Raw genomic sequence first — 15,000 nt, forward strand, 5'->3', positions numbered from 1 at the left:
TCTTGGAATGATGAACTACGGAGGATGCATTCCGACATCCATTTGACATTCTACCTCAACAAAACATAACAGCATAATCCTTAGCACAGAGTTTGGCTCCAATTCAATGGAAGATCATATGTCAGTCTATTCCACTGAGGATGGACATCCATGTGTAATGGTCATGCTAAGTCACACTACTATAGGAACAGATCAATAGGAGCCAGTGACAAGGTAGACATAGGTGGACATATTGTACTATATTTGAGATTGATGTTGAACAATATCCATATCATATTCATGGGACTTATTTCAGTGCACAACTTCAAATGAATTAATATTCCATTAATATTCCATTGTTCACAATAAAAGCAAATACCCGTCCGGACTCATATGATCATTTTCTGGTCATGTGTTATTGAGGAAGTGTATATTACATTAAACGACAGCTAGTGATACAGATGGTTTGGCTCCAGCCCACAATCCATTGGGAGGGCCTTCTGTGTCATCACGATCCTTCTGTTGTTTGTCTTGTGACAACAAACAGGAAGTGGTAAGTAAATGGTACAGTTCACATCGGAAGATGATGAGTGATAGACAGGCAGAACAATCTCTTAACATCTCAAAAAAAATAAACATATTTTAAGTCATTTTAAGTAAAAAGATAATGAGCTATTTTCTTTTTTTAAACCTTGAGTGAGCAAGAATTTTGTCCACAAATGTACCAACATTTCTATTATGTAAATAGTTTATGATTAACGATTGCAATAATGTAGTTATTTTGTCAGATACATCTCCCTATTAGATGAAATCTTGTTTTTTTCCACCCAAAGCCATTTTAGCTGTCACACTAGCTATTCGGTCCGAACAGATTCACAAATCATAGGAATTTGCCGTGCTATGCAGACGTGGACTCCCTCCGAGGCATTTGTTTCTAGGCAAACCCTCCCTGTCCTTGCCGGGGCCAAGCCTGCTCCCTCCGTGGCTAAAGCCAGCGTGAGAAAAATGCTAACAAGTGTTATGTGCTATGAAATGAAATAAACACTGCACTCTGACAGACAAAAGGTATTTCCTAGATTCATGAGAGTGCTATTAAACGAAGCAAGGAGAGTTCATTTCGAAACGTGACGTTAGCTTTGCTGGAATGTGCTGCTGTTTTAGGTAAATAATGTATCTGCTAGCTTCTGACATGACTGACGGCATCTTTAAGTTGTGTTTGAGCATTTACATAAAGACTGGGCACGAGTATTTGGAGGTTATCAAAACGTACCATCAAAGTTGAGAGAAAGTCTTTCAAAATGTTGGATTTCACTGATTATTAGATGTGGCCTTGGACAATAAAGTCCAACCTTTCATCTGTGTTTCAAGGCAGAAAACTGGACTCCCTAGAGAGAGAGAGCGCGAGGGAGGGAGAGAGAGAAGGGGGGGGAGAAGCAGTGCGGCTTGGTTGGGTTGTGTTTCGGAGGACGCACAGCTCTCGAGCTTCGCCTTTCCCGAGTCCGTACGGGAGTTGCAGCGATGAGACAAGACTGTAACTACCAATAGGATACCAGGAAATTGGGGAGAAAAAAGGCTCAAGGAAAAAGGGAAGACAGACTATGTCCACACTGCCCACAAAATGAGGTGGAAACTGAGCTGCACTTCCTGACCTCCTGCAAAATGTATGACCATACTAGAGACACACATTTCCCTCGGATTTCACAGACCCACAAAGAATTTGAAAACAAATCCAATTTAGATAAACGTTCATATCTATCTGTGCAATCACAGCAGCAAGATGTGTGACCTGTTGCCAAAAGAAAAGGGCAACCAGTGAAGAGCAAACTTGTACTTGAACTATTTGCCCATCGTTACAACACTGTATATAGAGATAACATGGCATTTGAAATGTCTTTATTCTTTTGGAACCTCTGTGAGTGTAATATTCACTTTTTAGAGAGAGAGAGAGCGAGAGAGCGAGAGAGAGAGAGAGAGAGAGAGAGAGAGAGAGAGAGAGAGAGAGAGAGAGAGATTAACAAAGGGGAAACGATAAGAGTTTTTTTGAAGTCAGACTGTTGAATGACCAAAGGCTTAATTTTTGGGGGAGTTGTAGAAAACTTTCATTAAATTAAATACTCAACTGAGGGCATAGCCTTCATCTGGCTTTTGAAAGAGTGGGTAACTTTTTAAAGTCTATCTTTTGTTGGGCACTCAGAAGTGTTCTTGTGTGTTCTAAACTAAACAGAACTAGGTCAAATCTCTTTCTAAAACTTCATGACCAGAATAAACCAAAGCCTTAGAGACCAGTAAGTATGACAATGTGTTTTCAGCTAAGTATTTGAAAAACATTTCCTCAGATGGGGCAATGTAGGTTTGCGAGCTTGGTAACTGCCCCTGAACATAACAAAAACGTATACTTTTGAGTTAAGAAACAACAACACCATCTTATTGTGGTGCCACCTGGAACCCCCCCAGTCAACACGTGTCCCTACAACACCTGTGTTTAACGTCACGCCTGAGGTGTTGCTGACAAGTGTGTCAGGTTACCATCTGTCATCCCTGACCACTGACCCCTAACATGTGACAGGGGGGACCCCAAGTGGGACAGGATGTTTACAGTGTGTGTGTGCGTGTGTGTGTGTGTGCGTTTTGACAGTAATGCCCCCTCACTCACCCTGCAGTAGTCATCGATGAAACGTAGCCTCTTCATGGCCACATCCCGCACATGACTCCGCCTGAACAGGATCTTACCTGAGGGAGGGAGGAAATGAGAGGAAGAGAGAGAATAGATGAGAAGAGACACATTTTTAGATGTTATAGAGTGTAAACCCGTAATAAATTAAAGACCAGTACAATCCTGTCTCGTAGCAGTGGGCAACCCTTCGGTTTGTTTGTGTATTACCACAGGCTAACTCTAGATGTCAGTAACACATGAAAGACATCTGAACCACTACAATCGGACTCTCGGTCTTGTCCTGCGAGGACCTCTAACTGTGACTTTGCCCACTTAACATATCAAATGGGATTTAAGCGCTTGGAGGTTATGTATCTAGTCTAATGCAGTGACTTCAAAGAAAAATGGCACCAGCCAATCAGAACACCCCCTACTCCACGGCACGCCACGGTCACTACAGTCCCACAGGAAGTGATCAAATTACCCTTCCTATGAACTGAAGACACAGAGGATGAGAGGAAGAGCTGGGGACAGACTGTGTGCCTTCTGATTGCCAGCAACACTTTGAATGATGAATAGTAGAGGGGTAATAGTGCAGTACTGGAGTTTCTTAGATCAGAGACCATCATGGAAACAACAGGCAATTTTCAACCATAACTCTGACTTGCAATACCTAACCCAAGTCTTTGATGGCCAGCTGCTAGCACTGTGTGTAATTGAGTGAATCCTATGGGTACCATCATTTCAAAGAAGTTGCCATGGACACATTTCCACATCTGGTCTTAGACAAAGATATTGTATTTGGTGCGACTCATTTGGTAACGCTGCTGACTACCGCCCTCTTGAACAGGTATCTCTTGCAAAAGAGATGTTATATCTCGATGAGACTCTCAGGTCAAAATAAATGTTACAAAAGGTATGTAAACAGATGGAGGTGGATGTTTTTGGTTGACATCCACGTGGCTTAATGTGAGGTGGGTTGGCGGGGTGGGGACTGCCTGACGACTCTGAATTCTCCCAATGCTATGTGTTGGCTACATACCTCAGCTAGAACCTGCCATCATAGAGGCCGCTTGCGGCGACAAGGGGTGTTGTACAACACAAAGTCATCAGTGAATGGATCATCTCTAACCAGAGTATCAAAACCAATGACCAATATTCAAAACATTGCTTTGCCTACATGTGTTCTGGCTCGGGCCCAACCCATCGGCTTCTGGGACGGTGGCAACCAAGGGGGCCAGCAGGGAGCTACAAAGGAAGGAGCAGGACCTTGGTCAGCTCCAGAGGGCTTGCCAGGCCAAGGTGAATCAGCACCATGGACAGCTCTACAGGCACCAACTGGGGCTGGTGAATCAACACCAATATTACCCAGTCCAGGTGCTGCAACCAATTGGCACCTGGAATTGGTCCCACCTGTCCCTCGTTACTCCAAATGGGTATAAGTAGAGGTGCAGTCACTCGGGGGCTTGGGCAGACAGGCAGAGGGTACGCCTAGTCCTCAGAAGAACCGGAGTGAGAATGAGAAGCACCTCGATCAGACACCTAAGAAGACACTAGGTGATGTTTGACTCTCTCTCTTCCTTTTCTTTGGCCCCAAAGGAAGAGGACCCATACCCGGACAGTGCGCCACCCGGCGCAAGTTGAGAGCATGTATTGAAACCCCGGACTCATCGTTCTCTCTCTCTCGTTCATTAACACAGGCGGTCCGAGGAGCCGCCCAGCCGGACACAGTGAGCCACCCATTACCAGAGAGACCTTTCAGTTGTATTTCTCCCCAACCTTTATTAAAGAACAACTTTGGTTTGAGCACCGCAAAGCAGTCTCCCTCTGTCTTATTTTATTGTGAGTTTCACCTCTGACTCCCCTGGGTTGCCACAGGACCAATCAGACAGTCCGAATGTGTTCGCGTTCTAGAAGGGTCGTGGAGGAAGTCAATACCAGACTCATTGTGGAGGCGAAACAAACATTCAGGGTAGCCAGGCATGGGTAGGGAGAGGGCTGAGAGCATGCGGTCTCCATCAGGCTCTAAGGAAGCATGTGGTCTCCTTCAGGCTCTGAGAGATGTGGTCTCTATCAGGCTTTGAGAGATAATGTGGTCTCCATCAGGCTCTGAGAGATAATGTGGTCTCCACTCTCCATCAGGCTCTAAGATAGCATGTGGTCTCCATCAGGCTTTAAAAGAGCACGTGGTCTCCATCAGGCTCTAAGAGAGCACGTGGTCTCCATCAGGCTCTAAGAGAGCATGTGGTCTCCATCAGGCTATAAGAGAGCACGTGGTCTCCATCAGGCTATAAGAGAGCATGTGGTCTCCATCAGGCTCTAAGAGAGCATGTGGTCTCCATCAGGCTCTAAGAGAGCATGTGGTCTCCATCAGGCTATAAGAGAGCATGTGGTCTCCATCAGGCTCTAAGAGAGCATGTGGTCTCCATCAGGCTCTAAGAGAGCATGTGGTCTCCATCAGGCTATAAGAGAGCATGTGGTCTCCATCAGGCTATAAGAGAGCACGTGGTCTCCATCAGGCTATAAGAGAGCATGTGGTCTCCATCAGGCTCTAAAAAAGCATGTGGTCTCCATCAGGCTCTAAGAACGCATGTGGTCTCCATCAGGCTATAAGAGAGCATGTGGTCTCCATCAGGCTATAAGAGAGCATGTGGTCTCCATCAGGCTATAAGAGAGCATGTGGTCTCCATCAGGCTCTAAAAAAGCATGTGGTCTCCATTAGGCTTTAAGAGATAATGTGGTCTCCATCAGGCTCTGAGAGATATTGTGGTCTCCATCAGGCTCTAAAAAAGCATGTGGTCTCCATTAGGCTTTAAGAGATAATGTGGTCTCCATCAGGCTCTGAGAGATAATGTGTTCTCCACTCTCCATCAGGCTCTGAGAGATAATGTGTTCTCCACTCTCCATGAGGCTTTAAGAGAGCATGTAGTCTCCATGAGGCTCTAAGAGAGCATGTGGTCTCCATCAGGCTCTAAGAGAGCATGTGGTCTCCATCAGGCTATAAGAGAGCATGTGTTCTCCATCAGGCTCTAAGAGAGCATGTGGTCTCCATCAGGCTCTAAGAGAGCATGTGGTCTCCATCAGGCTATAAGAGAGCATGTGGTCTCCATCAGGCTATAAGAGAGCACGTGGTCTCCATCAGGCTATAAGAGAGCATGTGGTCTCCATCAGGCTCTAAAAAAGCATGTGGTCTCCATCAGGCTCTAAGAACGCATGTGGTCTCCATCAGGCTATAAGAGAGCATGTGGTCTCCATCAGGCTATAAGAGAGCATGTGGTCTCCATCAGGCTATAAGAGAGCATGTGGTCTCCATCAGGCTCTAAAAAAGCATGTGGTCTCCATTAGGCTTTAAGAGATAATGTGGTCTCCATCAGGCTCTGAGAGATATTGTGGTCTCCATCAGGCTCTAAAAAAGCATGTGGTCTCCATTAGGCTTTAAGAGATAATGTGGTCTCCATCAGGCTCTGAGAGATAATGTGTTCTCCACTCTCCATCAGGCTCTGAGAGATAATGTGTTCTCCACTCTCCATGAGGCTTTAAGAGAGCATGTAGTCTCCATGAGGCTCTAAGAGAGCATGTGGTCTCCATCAGGCTCTAAGAGAGCATGTGGTCTCCATCAGGCTCTAAGAGAGCATGTGGTCTCCATCAGGCTCTAAGAAAGCATGTGGTCTCCATCAGGCTTTAAGAGAGCATGTAGTCTCCATGAGGCTTTAAGAGAGCATGTGGTCTCCATCAGGCTCTAAGAGATAATGTGGTCTCTATCAGGCTTTAAGAGATAATGTGGTCTCCATCAGGCTCTGAGAGATAATGTGGTCTCCATCAGGCTTTAAGAGATAATGTGGTCTCTATCAGGCTTTAAGAGATAATGTGGTCTCCATCAGGCTCTGAGAGATAATGTGGTCTCCACTCTCCATTAGGCTTTAAGAGAGCATGTGGTCTCCATTAGGCTCTAAGAGAGCATGTGGTCTCCATTAGGCTTTAAGACAGCCTAACCAACATAAACAGTAAACAGACAGAAGCCTCTCACTCACACAGCAGGAGTGTTGTCTCTCTCTCTGTTCCACCATCTCTTCCTCAATCTCTTTTTCATTGTGTGTCTTTCACTCCCACACATCAGACAGACACACACTGTCAGCACCTGCCTGCTGCTGCACCTCAGAGAGACAGTCAACTGGATGGACCGACAGATGAATAATGTATGAACGACACTAGGAGGGGCGTCGATACGAGCAGGATACTGACACACAGGATACTGACGCGGTGTAACTTCTTGCCTCGTCAGCGCTATAGGTGACTTGACTGTCATGGTGGTGTCTGTCTGCCTCAAGTCAGACTGTACTTCCTTATAAACCCCAATAAGTCCCTATGGATAATGTAATGTCATTGGACCTTATGGCCATCTATGGCGAGAGACTGACCTGGGAGAAATGAAGGAGACTGGACAGGGAGAAATGATGGAGACTGACCTGGGAGAAATGATGGAAACTGGACAGGGAGAAATGAAGGAGACTGGACAGGGAGAAATGAAGGAGACTGGACAGGGAGAAATGATGGAGACTGACCTGGGAGAAATGAAGGAGACTGGACAGGGAGAAATGATGGAGACTGACCTGGGAGAAATGAAGGAGACTGGACAGGGAGAAATGATGGAGACTGACCTGGGAGAAATGAAGGAGACTGGACAGGGAGAAATGAAGGAGACTGGACAGGGAGAAATGATGGGGAGAAATGAAGGAGACTGACCTGGGAGAAATGAAGGAGACTGGACAGGGAGAAATGATGGAGACTGACCTGGGAGAAATGAAGGAGACTGGACAGGGAGAAATGATGGAGACTGACCTGGGAGAAATGAAGGAGACTGGACAGGGAGAAATGATGGAGACTCTGACCTGGGAGAAATGAAGGAGACTGGACAGGGAGAAATGATGGAGACTCACCTGGGAGAAATGAAGGAGACTGGACAGGGAGAAATGATGGAGACTGACCTGGGAGAAATGAAGGAGACTGGACAGGGAGAAATGAAGGAGACTGGACAGGGAGAAATGATGGAGACTGACCTGGGAGAAATGAAGGAGACTGGACAGGGAGAAATGATGGAGACTGGACAGGGAGAAATGATGGAGACTCACCTGGGAGAAATGAAGGAGACTGGACAGGGAGAAATGATGGAGACTCACCTGGGAGAAATGATGGAGACTGGACAGGGAGAAATGATGGAGACTGGACAGGGAGAAATGATGGAGACTGGACAGGGAGAAATGATGGAGACTGACCTGGGAGAAATGAAGGAGACTGGACAGGGAGAAATGATGGAGACTGGACAGGGAGAAATGAAGGAGACTGGACAGGGAGAAATGATGGAGACTCACCTGGGAGAAATGGGATGATTCTCTTCTTGGGATCTTTCTGCCCTCCCTCGATTGGGAACTTGTCAAGAATCTGCATCTGTAAAGAGCAACACACAGAGCATTTTTTAAAATTCATTTATTAAGAGGGGAGAAATATTTGGCAAACATTTACAAATGTACTTCCTCTCAATACAGCTCACTGAGGAATTCAAAAGTGTTTCATGCCATTGAATTTCATTGAAAGAAACAGCTGGGCTCAGTATTTAAAATTCCCCGCCACCCCGATCACAGCATCAGAGATTATATCATATCAAAGCTCGGACACATTTTAAATTCCCATTCGGACAAGGACAAACGCTGCACGGTGTTTTGCTGCTCGCGGTGGAGAGGAGTTAATGCGAGTCGATTTATTCATAAAGACGCCGTGGTACCAAGGGGGGAGAAGTGCTGACACCGGGGTTAGAGGGAACTGCACGCACACACACACACACACACATACACACAGGGGTACTTTTTCCACACACACACACAAACTGCAGAGGTCAGAGATGCCAGGCAGTGTCGGCCATATTGTGTTTGTCCAATATCAACAACCTAAATAAATCATGCAAAGGGGGGTAGGGATTAGGAAACGTAAATGGGGCTGTGGGTGGAGAAGCCTATGCTGTGGGTGAAGAAGCCTATACTGTCTGCAGCATATGTACTATAATAAGAGAAGAGAGAGAATGAGAGAGAGAAGATAGAGAGGAAAAGATAAGGGAAATGTGTGTGTGTGTGTGTGTGTGTGTGTGTGTGTGTGTGTGTGTGTGTGTGTGTGTGTGTGTGTGTGTGTGTGTGCGTGCATGTGTGTTTGTAAGTGGGCTGCTCATTTGACGGCTACATGGAACAGGCCTTTGCCGACAAGCTGCTTAAATACCAGCCCCTCACGGCACGCTTGGACAGCCTCGGGTGGAGGTGCAAGCTGGTGGCGCTTATATTTGGCAGTCTCTGCCACGTACACAGCCTTGCAGTGTGCGACCTCCTGATTGCAGGCCTGACAAAAACTAGGGCAAAGCAGTAGGCTGGATACTGCTGTGTTTCAGCTGTCCTGGGAAGCATAGCATAGAAGGAGGTGCTGTCTGTACCCTTGAGTGCCATGCATACAGGAACATTTGAAATGTTTGGAACCTTTTTTAATGTACATTTGATTGGCGGATTATTTATTATTTATTTAAAGTATTTAGTGTGTGTGTTCCTGTTTGTGTTCCTGTGTGTGTTCCTGTGTGTGTTCCTGTGTGTGTTCCTGTGTGTGTTCCTGTGTGTGTTCCTGTTTGTGTTCCTGTTTGTGTTCCTGTGTGTGTTCCTGTTTGTGTTCCTGTTTGTGTTCCTGTGTGTGTTCCTGTTCCTGTGTGTGTTCCTGTTTGTGTTCCTGTGTGTGTTCCTGTTTGTGTTCCTGTGTGTGTTCCTGTGTGTGTTCCTGTGTGTGTTCCTGTTTGTGTTCCTGTGTGTGTTCCTGTGTGTGTTCCTGTGTGTGTTCCTGTTTGTGTTCCTGTGTGTGTTCCTGTGTGTGTTCCTGTGTGTGTTCCTGTGTGTGTTCCTGTGTGTGTTCCTGTTTGTGTTTCTGTGTGTGTTCCTGTGTGTGTTCCTGTGTGTGTTCCTGTGTGTGTTCCTGTGTGTGTTCCTGTGTGTGTTCCTGTGTGTGTTCCTGTTTGTGTTCCTGTGTGTGTTCCTGTTTGTGTTCCTGTTTGTGTTCCTGTGTGTGTTCCTGTTTGTGTTCCTGTGTGTGTTCCTGTTTGTGTTCCTGTTTGTGTTCCTGTGTGTGTTCCTGTTTGTGTTCCTGTGTGTGTTCCTGTGTGTGTTCCTGTTTGTGTTCCTGTGTGTGTTCCTGTGTGTGTTCCTGTGTGTGTTCCTGCGTGCTTATGTATGCAGGTGTGTGTGAAAGAGAAAGAGACACAGAAAAACAGAGAGAGAAAGAGAGAGCCCACACACCATAAATCTGGTGTGCATCAGGGCAGGGTAAAGACCCAGAGGAACCAGGTGAATAAACAATCTAGCAGTACGGGGACGAGGGACTGGTCCAAACCCAGTTCTCTCTCTGTGTCTGGGTGAGCATACGTACAGTGCCTTGCGAAAGTATTCGCCCCCCTTGAACTTTGTGACCTTTTGCCACATTTCAGGCTTCAAACATAAAGATATAAAACTGTATTTTTTTGTGAAGAATCAACAACAAGTGGGACACAATCATGAAGTGGAACGACATTTATTGGATATTTCAAACTTTTTTAACAAATCAAAAACTGAAAAATTGGGCGTGCAAAATTATTCAGCCCCTTTACTTTCAGTGCAGCAAACTCTCTCCAGAAGTTCAGTGAGGATCTCTGAATGATCCAATGTTGACCTAAATGACTAATGATGATAAATACAATCCACCTGTGTGTAATCAAGACTCCGTATAAATGCACCTGCACTGTGATAGTCTCAGAGGTCCGTTAAAAGTGCAGAGAGCATCTTGAAGAACAAGGAACACACCAGGCAGGTCCGAGATACGGTTGTGAAGAAGTTTAAAGCCGGATTTGGATACAAAAAGATTTCCCAAGCTTTAAACATCCCAAGGAGCCCTGTGCAAGCGATAATATTGAAATGGAAGGAGTATCAGACCACTGCAAATCTACCAAGACCTGGCCGTCCCTCTAAAATTTCAGCTCATACAAGGAGAAGACTGATCAGAGATGCAGCCAAGAGGCCCATGATCACTCTGGATGAACTGCAGAGATCTACAGCTGAGGTGGGAGACTCTGTCCATAGGACAACAATCAGTCGTATATTGCACAAATCTGGCCTTTATGGAAGAGTGGCAAGAAGAAAGCCATTTCTTAAAGATATCCATAAAAAGTGTTGTTTAAAGTTTGCCACAAGCCACCTGGGAGACACACCAAACATGTGGAAGAAGGTGCTCTGGTCAGATGAAACCAAAATTGAACTTTTTGGCAACAATGCAAAACGTTATGTTTGGCGTAAAAGCAACACAGCCCATCACCCTGAACACACCATCCCCACTGTCAAACATGGTGGTGGCAGCATCATGGTTTGGGCCTGCTTTTCTTCAGCAGGGACAGGGAAGATGGTTAAAATTGATGGGAAGATGGATGGAGCCAAATCCAGGACCATTCTGGAAGAAAACCTGATGGAGTCTGCAAAAGACCTGAGACTGGGACGGGGATTTGTCTTCCAACAAGACAATGATCCAAAACATAAAGCAAAATCTACAATGGAATGGTTCAAAAATAAACATATCCAGGTGTTAGAATGGCCAAGTCAAAGTCCAGACCTGAATCCAATCGAGAATCTGTGGAAAGAACTGAAAATTGCTGTTCACAAATGCTCTCCATACAATCTCACTGAGCTCGAGCTGTTTTGCAAGGAGGAATGGGAAAAAATTTCAGTCCCTCGATGTGCAAAACTGATAGAGACATACCCCAAGCGACTTACAGCTGTAATCGCAGCAAAAGGTGGCGCTACAAAGTATTAACTTAAGGGGGCTGACTAATTTTGCACGCCCAATTTTTCAGTTTTTGATTTGTTAAAAAAGTTTGAAATATCCAATAAATGTCGTTCCACTTCATGATTGTGTCCCACTTGTTGTTGATTCTTCACAAAAAAATACAGTTTTATATCTTTATGTTTGAAGCCTGAAATGTGGCAAAAGGTCGCAAAGTTCAAGGGGGCCGAATACTTTCGCAAGGCACTGTATATACACAGCCCCATGTTGACTGGGTTTTTCCAGAAACTAAACTCCGCTGGGGTTCTCTTTCTCATAGAAATAGATTTACTAGAACAGAAATTCCCATTCATATCAATGGGTCTGTGATTTTTTTATTTCATTTTTTTCACCTTTATTTAACCTGTTAAGCTTCCCCCCTACTTTTTCGGAAATTCTGTTAAAAATCGCGCAACATTTTGGCGTCCTGCTACTCAGGCCAGGAATATAGTATATGCATATGATTAGTATGTGTGGATAGAAAACACTCAGACGTTTCCAAAACTGTTTAAATCACGGCTGTGACTATAACAGAACGTCTGTTTCATCGAAAAGCGCAGGAAAATCTGATCACTGGAGATGGAAAAAAATATCCGTGCGCCACTCCCAGGAATTGTTGAAGGTGAACCGTATTAAATGAGGCCGAGCTTGCAGTACCTACAGCTTCCACAGGATGTATAGAGTCTCCTCATTTGATTCTGATTTGATTCTTGGTAGATCCGACCAAAGGGAACCGATTCCCTCCGACCACCAACCCGAGGCATTGTCTTTGTGTTTTTCCGGACATTTTTCCACACGGCCAGTTATCGAATTTACATCGCCTCCTGATGATTTTTATAGCTTATTAACGTGTAGTTATACCTAAAGTTGCATTAGAAAGGTATTTCGAAGTGTTTTGTGAAAGTTTATCGTCGAATTTTTAACTTTTAAAAAATGACGTTACGTTATGAAACGCTATTTTTTTCCGTTTATCACACAGTCTTCATAGATCGATATCTAGGCTATATATGGACCGATTTAATCCAAAAAAAGACCCAGTATTGATTATGGGACATCAAGGTGTGCAAAGAAAGAAGATGGTCAAAGGTAATTAATGTTTTATATTTTATTGTGCGGTTTGTGTAGCGCCGACTATGCTAATTCTTTTGTTTACATCCCCTACGGGTCTTTTGGGGTGTTGCATGCTATCAGATAATAGCTTCTCATGCTTTCGCCGAAAAGCATTTTAAAAATCTGACTCGGTGGCTAGATTCACAATGACTGTAGCTTTATTTCAATACCAAGCATGTGTATTTTAATGAACGTTTGCGTTTTAACTAATACTATTAGCGTGTAGCGTAGCGCATTTGCATTTCCAGAGCTCTAGGTGGGACGTCTGCGTCTCAAGTAAGCTCAAGAGGTTTTTAACCAGGTAGGCCAGTTGAGAACAAGTTCTCATTTACAACTGCGACCTGGCCAAGAGAAAGCAAAACAGTGCGACACAAACAACAACCACCAAGTTACACATGGAATAAACAAACATACAGTCAACAACACAATAGAAAAGTAAATATACAGTGTGTGCAAATGAGGTAAGATAAGGGAGGTAAGGCAATAAATAGGCCATAGTGGCAAAATAATTACAATTTAGCAATTAAACACTGGAGTGATAGATGTGCAGAAGATGAATGTGCAAGTATGTGCAAGTAGAGATAATAACAGTATGGGGATGAGGTAGCTGGATGGGCTATTTCCAGATGGGCTATGTACAGGTGCAGTGATCTGTGAGCTCCTCTGACAGCTGGTGCTTAATGGTCCAGAGGGAGATATGAGTCTCCAGCTTCAGTGAAACAGTGATGGGTGGGCCGGCGGTATTCTATTTGTATGCTTTGTCTTCCCTGACTGGGATCGCAGCTCAGTTCAGTCTTGTTTTGCTCTCACAGGGGAAAAACTTTGTATGCCTTGTCCCAGTGGAGGGGCTGGTCTTCCGGGAGGGTAAGCTGCTGAGTGTGGTCCACTCTGAACTGAAAGCAATGTTGGTGTTTGAATGCTTGAGCCAAACAACTGAACCTAGCTTAACATAAAGGGTGGGCTTAAACTTTTTCTGACCAAAATGTAGCTGTAAGGGAGAAGTAGGTAGCGGTAGCTAAACGGTAGCAATGGGAGTTAGTATTTTACAACTAGGAGTTACTGTCTCGGCAGTAAAAGTATGTCAACTAAGCCTAAAGAGGTAAGGAGGAAGAAGGAACGTAAGAGGTACTTTGACAGTTACTGTGAAGTTACTGTGCTGCTGTGTAGACGTTGTAAATTGAGGGTTAGAATCACTAAAACACAAAACATGGTCCAGCTGTTGTCTGCTTCAATTCAACTTTGCTGAGTTGTCTAATTTCCTCATTCAACATACTGAATCAAGTTAACTATCTCCACTCTGTTTATTAGTGGTTCGATCCAAATGATCCTAGTTTGCCTCGTTGGACCAAATTCAAAACTTGTAAATGTTTTTTAAAAATTGCAGCCGATTGACATTCCTCTTCCCTCACCCTAAAATACCCAGAACTCTCCCTTTCTTCTCCCCATCTCTCCTCCTCCCCCCGGACAGACACCAGGCTCTCGGAAGACGCGTTTTCCCCATCCCCATCCCATCGGCACATGTGGGACCACTGAAAAATGTTGTCTCTCCGAACAGGGGCGAGGGGAGCTCATTCCGGCACCACCAAAACAGGTGGGAATAAAAAAATCCCAGGACGATATGGAGTGGAGCAGAAAAAAGAACACGAGAACACAGCCTCAATTCAGAACAATAGTCCCAGTCGGTATTCACGTAACAATAAGAAATTCTCCTCGCCTACGCCCAACAATTTACCCCCATTATATAAGAGGCAACCTTGTGGTCGATTCTTTTGTTATACAGAAATAACAAAAAATGTAGAAAAGCAGCTGCTCTGTTTAACGTAACCAGGTGAAAAACATCCCGACCTCCGGTTCGCAATCCTCCCGTGTAGGGAAATAGAGCCTGTTGTAAGAACGCTGTGGCTTCAGGCTAATTGGCGTTGGAGAGTGGGGAATGTGGGATCCTCGGGTCCAAGTAGGATGCACGTACCTATGTCTGTGGGAAACATTTCATCACAGGTAAGACATTAAACTTGCTTGATGAAGTCAGTTTCTAACTCCACTCATTACTTGTAGCTGCATAGTCCACTCACTCACGTGGCTGCTAGTGCCGTCACGAAAAGTGGCGAGAGGGAACCCTACAATATTATGTTTTTCTACGTAGTGAGAACGTTCGGGAGCAGGCAATGTTGAAAAGTAATCTTTAGACATCTTGTACTTTTCTAAAAATGTAGTTTTGTAATTGACTAAAAGACGCAGACAACAACAAAATTGCATCTGAAAAAGTATTTGCTGTGAGCCAATGGGGTAACCTAGGTAACCACAGGTTGTTTTCCCCACAGGCGGGTGGGCCGCAACGTTCTATCTAATACCAACTGGGACTATGGCTGTAGCTACTCTACTTCTCAGACCTG

The 15,000-nt window shown here is 44.8% G+C and overlaps 1 protein-coding gene across 3 annotated transcripts in view; it reads right to left on the reverse strand.

Annotated features, from left to right (window-relative positions):
* Positions 1 to 15,000, reverse strand: part of LOC112230108 (SH3 and PX domain-containing protein 2A) — a 120,658-nt gene that overhangs the window by 79,142 nt on the left and 26,516 nt on the right. For all 3 annotated transcript variants that reach the window (XM_042310951.1, XM_042310950.1, XM_042310949.1), the window contains exons 3-4: positions 8,002 to 8,077; positions 2,633 to 2,709 (exon numbers count right to left, since the gene is read on the reverse strand). In XM_042310951.1, coding sequence (XP_042166885.1) covers positions 2,633 to 2,709; positions 8,002 to 8,077 — 153 coding nt within the window. The remainder of the gene's footprint in view (positions 1 to 2,632; positions 2,710 to 8,001; positions 8,078 to 15,000) is intronic.

Source organism: Oncorhynchus tshawytscha, linkage group LG32, assembly GCF_018296145.1.
Source record: "Oncorhynchus tshawytscha isolate Ot180627B linkage group LG32, Otsh_v2.0, whole genome shotgun sequence".
In the NCBI taxonomy this organism is placed as follows: domain Eukaryota; kingdom Metazoa; phylum Chordata; class Actinopteri; order Salmoniformes; family Salmonidae; genus Oncorhynchus; species Oncorhynchus tshawytscha.